We start from the raw sequence: 10,545 nt of genomic DNA on the forward strand, positions 1-10,545 counted from the left end.
CAGCAGCCTAGCTCATGCCTGTTTCACCACTTGAGAAGTTTATGACGCTTGGAAGTGAAGTGCAGGCCTCACATGATAATAAAGCAAAGCGTTCCTGTGCCACCCAGGGCTCGTTTATCAGGGATCAACTCTTTACCCGGGAAAACTGTGAACTCTCCGCCGGCTGCCTTCTGGCCTCAACACGGCTCCAAGGTCTATTCCCAAGTGCCAGTGGCTACAAAGGAACTTTTGTTTAAATCGGGGACAACCAGGGCGGTAGCACCTGACGAACTAGAGTTTTAATGAACACTTGGTACTCAGGGGAATGAGCTATTTCAGCTGGAGCTGTCCCGGCCAACGAGTCGTCCAGGCCAAAGAGCTACTCTTGGGCCTACAGTGAGAGGCTTTGTGCAAGAAATCCTTTGACTTTCTCATGACCTTTCTCGTTACCCTCCAAGGCAACTGGCTGGTCCTTCGTGCCGGAGCAGGCACGAGAGCCTGCCTAGGCCACATACAACATGTGGCTGGGACCTCCACTGCGCTGGCAGGCCGGCCTTCTGAACCACCCACATCACAGGCTCCCTGCTGGGCCTAAAAATATCCTATGTCTTCATAGAAAACACTGTCCAGGAATTGTTTCAGGCAGAAAAAAAATTGACTAGCTGCTAAAATGTGGCTGGAGCTTTCTTTGATGTAAATTATTCCATTTCTGCAGGCCTGCTGAGAGCAAAGGGTCTTTGCCCAGTCTTCTATTTCTACTCTAATCTAGAGTATGAATTTATGGATGGCATCACTTTCTTCAGACGCGGTGAATCTCCTGGGGATCAACTAGAGTTCAGGACGAGCATACGCTCTTGTTCTCTACAGACTGTACAATTTTATAATTTCACCCAGCTCAGGCACCAGGCTAACTACCTAAGTCAAAAAATGTTACAATTTCATTTACTCCCCACCCCATTCAGAAACTTTTCACTGGGAGACTGAGCTTCTGCCACAATCCAACCTCAAGGTCACCAGACAAATTCAACCTCAAGTTTCCCAGAAAACATTTTGAGACTGAGGACAGCGATAGTTGGTTTGCTGGTGGAAGGGCTGATGGACAAGGAGGTAAATAACATCAATGGCTCCGGGGACTGGTTATCTTTATTTATTTTTTAATATCTTTTTATTGATTTCAGAGAGGAAGGGAGAGAGAGACAGAAACATCAATGATGAGAGAGAATCACTGATCAACTGCCTCCCACACGCCCCCCACTGGGATCAAGCCCACAAACGGGCTTGTGCCCTGATTGGGAATCAAACTTTGACCTCCTGGTTCATAGGTCAAAGCTCAACCACTGAGTCACGCTGGCTGGGCATCTTTAGAATCTCCACCAGGAGAGGAGGGCTTGGACTGAGGGGGCAGGTACACAGGTGGTGCCAGTCTATGTCATTCCAGGACCCCCTCCCCCCACACACACACAGATACATACCCCAGGAGGCCCTGTCCTAAGTCCTGCCACTCCCCTGCCGTGTCTGGGCCCAGAGCCCTGGTCAGGGGTCTTCTCTGCCAGCCCCCACTATTTGACAATAAATATGGGTCCTAGACTCCACCCTGCCACACTCCTGGCACAACTTGCAGGGGGCTTCCCCAGGAGTCACTCAATCTCATTGCACAGGGACATTACAAATTTGTCCCAAATCCTGGTGGAAAAACCACAAAGCACATTTCTCGCCTTCAGTAGAACTCTGGGCCCGGATGGGATGCCTCATGGTCCTAGAAATTCCATTTCATGGCGGAGGTGACCTCTGGGGGGGGGGGGGGTGAGTACCAACTGTAAAATCACTTTGCATCAAGATTCCAGCCACTAACTGAGGAAGGAACATGACTTCAAGAGAGGTGGAAACAAACCACCCCCATAGGCTACTTCATCCCTCTGGGTTAATGGAGCCAGCGAGCCACAGGTGACCTAAGGGCCAGGCTGCTTCACTTTCCCATGGTCTTCACACAAGCTGGTGCGTCTTCATTTCCGAAGGTCACAGGAAGCATGACATAATCTCTTGGTCCTTTTGCCCAACTGTGCCTAGGAATGAAAACGTTCTCCAGGAACGCATTTGGCTCCCCCTGTGGGTAGGTCACCCATGGCCGCAGAGGAGGCGGATTCTGCACTGATGCCCAGTTCGGGGCCTACCCCACACTGGTTTCGGTGACTTCCAATGGGCACAGAGTGAGTTCCTGAAATACAACAGGGTGAATGTCTGGTCGAGCCCCTGAAGCAAAGGGGACAAGGAGGCACAGGCTCAAGGTCTGTTACTGGCAGTCAGAGTGGAAGATGCTAAGGGTCAAAAGGAGCAGAACCTGGGACCTGTCACATGTGTAAAAACCAAGGGCAAAGTCAGGAATGGGCCAAAGCAAAGCCAAGACAGGGAAGAGGTGGGCCATGGAAAGTGGGCTGGTCCTGTTAGCAGGAGCTAAGCCCCGCCTGTGCCCCACGGGCTTCAGAAGTCCCTTCCTGGCACAAGTCAGGACTTATGCCTTGGCATCTTCTACCTCCACCCCTCTGAGGTGCAGCCCACCGCAGTGGGTTGTAAATTTCTCTCTCTAGCCTTGAGTTTCTTTGGTATATTTCTTTTCCAAGGGATATAGTGGACTAGAAAATAACACAAAAGATTCAGACTATAATGGGCATCTTTATAAATACACTAGAGGCCCAGTGCACAAATTCATGCATGGGTGGGGACCAGCTGGCCTGGCCCCAATCAGGGCAGATCAGGGCCAGGCCTGTCAGGAGGAGGAGACAGCAGAAGGTTGGCCAGCTGGTTATTTGGGGTAGGGGGGGGCCCACTGGGGGTGGGGCCAGGGAGGGGACGGGCCTAGGGATGTTGGCCAGCCAGCCCCATCCCCAGATCAGGCCATTAGCTGGCCGCAGTGGGCATCATAGGGACCAGTTGTTCTGGTTCTTATGGTGTTCCAGTCGCTGGCTTTTTATATATATAGATAGCTGAGCTCTTCTGCTCTTGGAGAATGAAATCTGGCATCATTGATGCCCCACCTGGTACCCTAAGAATTGGGGCCCAGCTCACCTGGCCCATCTGGACCCTGTTCCAAACCAAATATTTGCTTCCTCCACTGACTATCTTTTGACCTTAAACTACTGCCTCCAAGAGCAGATGTTTTGTTTAAACACATTTGAATTTTACATATTCAGCTGCCCCTTATTAAGGCTGCCCATCTGCTGTATCAGGCCAGTGAGGACATGTTGAGAATGGGTGCAGGTGCTGTTAATAATTACACCAGGAAGAGAGACATGAACTGGGCCCTTCCCAGGCAAGCTGGGTCCAGTGAGGACCTTCTTTGCACACCTTCTGTGATTGGTGGATGGAAATTCTCATAGATCTGGTGATTCCTCGTATTGGGGGTTGAGAAGAGAACAAACGTTGCATTCAGAGTGTTTTGGAATCACAGTGATTAGCCAGGGGGTCGGGGGAAGTAGCAACTTTTTACTGGTGCAAAGGACATGACCACAAGGAATGTTTTCCCTCTGCTTTCTGCCATGTGAAGACCCGTGAGAAGACACCAGACCTGCTGGCACCCTGATCTCAGACTTCCCAGCCCCCAGGACAGTGAGAGAAGTCAATGTTGTTGTTTTTTGTCTAAGCCACCCAGCCTATGGTATTCTGTTATAGCAGCCTGGACCAAGAGAGGCAGCAAATGTTTACATATAATGCATTCTGTGTCAGGTACTGTGATAAACACTTTACTCATTTTAACACATCGTCAGACTCAGCACAACCCTATTGGAGTAGGTAAACTATTATCCTCACTTCATAGACAAGGAAACCATGGCACAGAGAGGTTAAGGTACTTGCCCAAGATCACACAGCTAGTGAACAGCAGAATTTGGATTTGAACCCAAGCATTTGAGTCCATGCCTCTGACAAGCAGGTCTCTGGAGAAATAAGTCAATGAGAGACCAGCCGCTGCTCCTGATGTAAGACCTGTGATGACCATGTGGCTCACAAGCCAGGCCTTCTGCACATGCAACTTGTCACCACTGCTTTTCCCTCAACCATCATCGGTGGGAACTTCTGAGGTCAAGGTATAGTCCAAGGATATTGCTGGGAGTACCTGCATCCTAGGAAGATGGTCAGGATGCTGAGAAAGCCCTACCTTTGGACTGAGTTTGAGCAGGAAGCAGATGCTGGAGGAAGGCAATGAGCACAGTGCCCACCACTTGGTCCACTGTGCACAAGAAGTAGACCTGGGACCCTTTAAGAGCCTGGAGATAAGAGGAATCCATCTGAGCAGCCCAAGACACTACTGGACTAAACTGCTTTCCCCACTGCCCTGGATTCCTCAAGCTAACCCAAGGCCTCTGAAGAGTCAGTATTGAGAAAGAGAATGAAAGTAACCACATTGTGCTTTGCCAGATTCCACGAACACCTTTTATCCTAACAGCTTCCCATCTGTAAAAGGATGAGTGATTTGGTTTAAAGCGAACCTGTTAGCATCTTACTGATGAAACCGGCAATGTCACCAGCAACCTATGAAGTTTGGAGGATGGGAAGACAACTAGGACCATGCAGTCCCTGACCTCAGGAAACTCAACCCAACGCAACACATCATGAATAATGTCAGGAAAGCACAGGGGACATGGGTCTCCTGGAGGAGGGACGCTGTCGTCAGGATCTCTGGTTACTGAAGGTCCCACCTTCGTTCAGCAACATTGGCTGGCATAGATGTTCAACAGTCATTTCTGTGGATGAATTCCTGGAGGAGCTGGGAAATTCGACAAGGTCTGGACAGAAGAACAGGAATACGTAGAGCCTTTGAATCCAGATGGCATGAATTTGAAGCCTGGCTCAACCACTAACTGGTTAAGAGAGCTATTTCCTTTCATGGGCCTCAGCGTCCTCATCTATAAAATGGGGATGCTTTTATTTGCCTTACGAGGATGTGACAAGGATGAAATTAGGTAACATGGAAGCACTTACATAACGGCCATCCCAGAGTAAGTGTCAGCTATGGTTGGACTCAACTGCCTAAGGTCATGAAAATAGTACCTTGTTAGGATGTCCAAACATTCTGTCCCCACTGGAGAAACTGCCAGGCAAGAAACAGTTCCGAGAAGGCCATCGCTTGGTTATCTAAAAGGAAACCTTAATACCACGTTCCCGCTCCCCACACGTGGAAAGGCAGGACATGGGGGCTCTTTCCTTTGCTCATCTTCTTCTGTTTAAATTTTGCAGAAGCATCCGGTGTGCTCAGCTCACAGCAGAGGCCATAAATCTTAGTTCTCTCCCTGCTTGGTTATAAATAAGGCAAGTGGCTTCCAAATTCATACAGGCTATATATTCAGATGGATCCCCGTGTTGTTCAAATGGCAGGAAAAGGGATTCGGCTGGCAGCCTTCAGAAGGAACAAGGGAATAAAGTCAAAAGATGACCAGACTGTGGCTCCAGGGATCAACCTGATTTATGAGACAGACCGACAGACAGGCGTGGCTTACGTATGTCTGAGTTTGTACCTGGTATGGAGCGGGGACTGGTCCATAACTGGTGGAGGCTTCTCAGCTGCAAGCTGGGAGCAGAGCCGAACAGCAGCAGTTCAGGTGCGTCAGCCTTGTCACCTGGCTGTCCTCTCTCTCTGTCCCCTCTCGCCCCTGAGCTGGGCCTGGATTCATGCACGGTCAGCAGGACATACTGAACAGGATGACTCTTGTCATTCTGGTCAAACAAAGCAACCCTACATAAATGCTTCCCATTCAAATGGGACAGGTTGGAAATCAATTAGGATGACAGGGGGCAGCTTAGCAAGTCACAGCAAGAGATAAAGTCCCCAGAGCCCTGGCCCAAGCTGGAGCCCCCCAACCACCAGATTGTCAGGACGAGGGGTGAGTCAAGAGCCCTCAGCAGAGACCCAGCCAAACGCCGGGTCAGAGGGGCACCCTGCTCCTACATTCTGGGGGCCAAGGAGGAGATGAGCAAGGACATATACATGTCCAGCTACATGGAGACAAACAGTACTGAAACTTGAGTTTATACTGCCCATCTCCCTGGAGTTCCTCCCAACATCCTCAGAAAGTTGTCAGAAACCAGAGGTGACACTGGATTCTTCTGTGAAGTCAGCAGTGGGAATGTGGCCCTAAGCCCCCACCTGAAGGAGTTCAGGCAGGAAGACTGGAGAAGATGGCCTCCATCCATCACGCTTGCCCGGCCAGGCTGGCAACTCACCCACCATTTCAAGCAACAGCCAGAGCCAAAGGAAAGGGGAAGAAATGTAGTCAAGGAGCCAGAAAAAGAAGAGATTCACTTCTTAGGACTAATTATTCTGAAGTGGGCGGTACCCACCTGGCACCATACGCAGTTGTTACGATGTTAGTGACTATGTGTCCGAAGCTGTACTTCACACCCTGTGGCTATTTTTCAGTACAGGCTTTGAGGTTAGCTGACTGGAGTTTAACATACAAAGTGCTGCCAACATCTAAACTTCACTCATTCAATAGGAAATGAACCATTTATCTGCAGGATGAGGAGGGAGACATGAACTTGCCCAGCTCATAGCTATAGATCTGGGCACGCAGTGGGAACTCTATTCTTCTAGGGGAGGTGGGAGACGCTGGGCACGAGTCTTTCCAGAGGCGGGTCAAGACCTCTCTGCCGAGCAGTGTAGCTGCCTGCGGGCAAGGAGGTCTGCAGCCACACTTGACTCCGGCTTGTCCGGAAGGTGGGGAGTCTCCCCTTCTGTGTGTCTGTGACTATGTGACCTTCAGGGTCCCGGCTGCCTCTACTCCTGCAAAAGGAGGAGGGCGCAGGCAGTTTTCTGGGACCGAGGTTTCTACTTCTCTGAAGTTACCGTGGGAAGGCAGACAGGATTTCTGAAGTGCCTCTGTCCCCATTGGCTTTATTCTCTATACCTTTGGAGGCACCTCGGCCTAAATCAGGCTGTGAAATCCTGTCTCCTTTTATCAAATAAAAAAGTTTTTTATGTCAAGAGAGCGATGCAACATGGAATAATGATGACCAGCTGTCTCGAGGGAGAGCACGCTCCTGGAGAAATGAAAAGAGGAATAATTCACTGCTAAGTCCAAGGGGCTCCCTCAGTCAGGAGGTGGAAGGTGTGGACAGCAGACATGGCTACGTCTCCAGCCAGCCGCCTGCAGTCTGGTTGTACCACATGAGGTCTCCAATGCAGGCGGAAATGATGCCACGACCCCAGGGGCTTAGAGCTGTGTTACTCACATCTGCTCCCAACTGGAGGCAGCTGTCACATGTGTTCACTGAGCACCTATTTAATTTTCTAAAACCCCAATTGATTTCCACAGGCCAGGTTCATGCAGCTGGGAAGAGCCAAAGGGGATGTGAGCCCTGGTCAGGTGCCCATGACTGTGCCTTTGGCCTCCAAAGTCTGTGGTCTCTGGTGAAGACTGGGGTTAATCCTTTGTATCTGTAAGTAACTCATGTCTAGGAGAAGTTGATTCCTGAGAGATGGAGCATGCTAGGTGAGGGATGAACATAAAAGGGCACATTGAATTTAGGGGGGCAGGAGTAGACCCCTGGCAGCAGGGTGGCATTGGGTATGGCTGGGGCCATGGAAAAAGTATAGAGTTCTTTCTCACTCAGTCCTAGTTTGGCTGTTTGCTAGCTGTGTAAACTTGATAAAGCCCAAATCCCTAGAATAGGGAATGCAAACTATAGCCCTGGGGCCAGTTCTGGCCCACCACTTGCTTTTGTACATAAAGTTTTATTGGTACATAGCCATGTCTAGTCACATATATTTTGTCTGTGTCTGCTTGTGTGCTACAATGGTACAGTTAAGTAGCTGTGACCCAAAAAGATGAAAATATTTACTATCTTGCTCTTTGCAGAAAAAAGCATGCTGATCACTATCTTAGACCAATGTGCATGGCATAGAATGGGGGGAGGCAGGATTTGTGTGGGACAGTGTAAAAGGGTGCAAGTCTGAGAATTTGGCTCTGACTCCTTCCTTGCTGACACCTTCAATACTACGTGGTGCCTTACTTTTCTCATATCTCCCACCCCCAACACATATACACACACACATTAGGCATTGCTTTCAGAAGCATTTAGAGTACATCTGGAAGCATTAATAAACACGGAACACTAAAAGCAGTGCTGGTCAGGTGCCAGGCTGTTCTAAGCTTCCCATGCATTAACTTATTTAATCCTTGCAATGACCCAATGGAGTGTTGCTTAGTTATCCCCATTTTACAGATGATGAAACTGAAGCACAGAGATGCTAAGTAACTTGTCTGAGGTCACACAGCCTGTAACAGAGCCCTCATTCACCCACTCCCTGTGCAGACACATCCTGTCCTGAGAAACCAGTTCATGTTTGTCCTCCCCGTGGCACTGGGCTCCTCTCGGCTCACAGAAGCTGAGGCTCAGATGGACCAGGCAGCCTGGAGTCCAGTCCTCTTGTTTTGCATTTGGAGACAGATTCCCAAGGCAAAGGGGTCAGGTTTGTAGCCACCAAATGAAGGCATTAACACCGACTCAATATAGTCTCCTTCCCTTCTGCCAGGACTCACAGCCATAACATACATTTAACCCTCTAACACCCAGGAAACCACAGGAGAAACATGTGGTCCTTTCCCCAACCACAGGAGCAAACTCCGAGGAAACAGGGAACCAGACCCCCCGTTTCCCGTGTGATTCCAGCAAAACCATAACCACATCAGGCCTCAGTCCGCAGGCTCCGCCACAGTGACCGTCGGCACCAAACCACTCACCCTCATCTTGTCTTCTCTATGACCAAACGCAAGATGGCTGGCACAGGGCAAGGCCGAGCCCACCCCAAGCTCCCTCCAGGACAGAAACACGAGCCTCTTATAAGGCAGACTCGTGAGCAAAGACTAGTGAGGAGCCCCCACAGCAGAGCCGAGGCCAGGAAACACTGCCCAGGGCAATGCCACCATGAGCACCTCAGTGACACCGTGGTGCCTAGAGAGGCCTGGCTGAGGTGACACCTCCCGCAGCACTGGGGCAGCCGGACGAAAGACAGCAGGTCTAGGATTGGCACCTGCCCCCAGAGAGTGGCCACACCATGAGATCCCTCCTCATCCTCTGGGTAGCCACAGAGGAAAGAGACAACAAGAGGCAAACGGGGGCCCTCATTACCCTGCCCAGTGGCACATCTGGCCTCATGATGTGTCCTAAACACTTTACAGTAAATATGCCGGCCAATCACGGCACTGACGTCCCTCACATTCCAAACTACAGATGAGAGGCGGAGTAGACACAGAGGCTCAAGTCTCCGCCACCCGCGCGGCACGCTCCTACCTGCTTCCATCAGCTGGCACTGCTGGCCGAAGACGTGGGAGAAGGTGACGGGGCCTGCGGCAGGGCTGGCCGTCTCCAGCGTGGACTCCATGGCTCCCCTGGGGTCTTGGGTATTTGTCCTGGGGCAGCGTCCAGACCCTCCCGAGTGTCCAAGTGCAGGATGACGTCACTGGCTGGGGAACTGGAGCTCTGACACTACTTGTCACTTCCAAGAAAATGTCCCCGCCCCCAAAGTTTATAACGTCTCCTCCTCTTGTCACCCGCTCCTTGCCGGTTTTTCTCAAACACCAACCAAGTGAAAAATGGAACACTACAGGGTTCGGCAGATCTTGCTCAGCTCCAGGAGTTTGATGCAAAAGGAAAACCTAAGTTTTACCAACAAGAGTTGTTTCCTCTTGTCCGGGAGGAGTGACGGAGGCCTGTCCCCACTCAGTCTTCCCAGGGGGTCACCTGGAAGGCGCAGGGTCCTCGATGCCGCTCAGCCCTGCTGCCCGCTGAGAGCTCTGGGTCCCGCGCCGGCTGCAGGAAAGCGCTGTTGACCGGCTCCTCCACGGCTGCTTCCAGGGAGGAGGGCAGGGGGCAAGGCTGCCAGGCTCCCCAGGGAGCTGGCCTCGCAGGCGGGGAGCTCAGGCTGCTGGGCAGCTCCAGCCCTGGTCTTCCTCCTTCCGGAGCCCTAGCACCGCTGTCCAGGGTCCGTGCGCCCCAGGGCGGCCAGATGCAGGTGGCGAGTGCAGTGGGGACACTCTGCAGCTCCAGACCAAGGTGTCCGCGGTTCATCCCTCACTCCGGATGCCTTTCTCTCCCCGCGACTCCTTCCTCCCTCCTCGCCGGGCTGTGGGGAGGGGAAGGAGACATGGTTATGAGCCCCTGCTGGGACCTACTGCCTGGGGGGAGGGGCGGCAGCCCACACAGCCACCCCTTTTCCGTGATCCAAAAGGGCCCTTCCTTGGAGAGGCTCTGGATGCAGAGGGAAGTGCTAACTCAGCTCAGCAGGCTCCCGGCTGCTGTAACCTCTTCATGCCCACAACCCAGGAGGTGCCAGACAGGAGAGGAGCATGCCAGCCACACATCAAAGATCAAGGAGAGAAGAGATGCCAAGTGCCATGCCTCCCCCGTGGCACTCCAGTGACCAGAGATGGTCTGGGGGCTCATCTCCAATGCAGACCCACTCTGTGCAGAGAGCAGTCCGTCCCTGCTCCCACTGAAGGGGCAGCTCCTCTGGAAGGAGGGAGAGGTGCGGGGGGGAGGGAGGGAACTTTCACATGATCACCACAGCTGTTTCGG

The 10,545-nt window shown here is 51.7% G+C and overlaps 1 protein-coding gene across 2 annotated transcripts in view; it reads right to left on the reverse strand.

Moving 5' to 3' along the window:
* Window positions 1-10,087, reverse strand: part of KAZN (kazrin, periplakin interacting protein) — a gene marked incomplete at its 5' end in the record, with an annotated part of 789,243 nt that extends 779,156 nt beyond the window's left edge. The window contains one exon of one of the 2 annotated variants that reach the window (XM_081085625.1): window positions 9,262-10,087. In XM_081085625.1, coding sequence (XP_080941751.1) covers window positions 9,262-9,352 — 91 coding nt within the window. The remainder of the gene's footprint in view (window positions 1-9,261) is intronic. The other variant, XM_081085628.1, reaches the window with a different exon arrangement.
* Between the last annotated feature and the right edge of the window lie 458 nt (window positions 10,088-10,545).

Source organism: Myotis nattereri (genome assembly GCF_964212035.1).
Source record: "Myotis nattereri genome assembly, chromosome: 3".
NCBI lineage: Eukaryota > Metazoa > Chordata > Mammalia > Chiroptera > Vespertilionidae > Myotis > Myotis nattereri.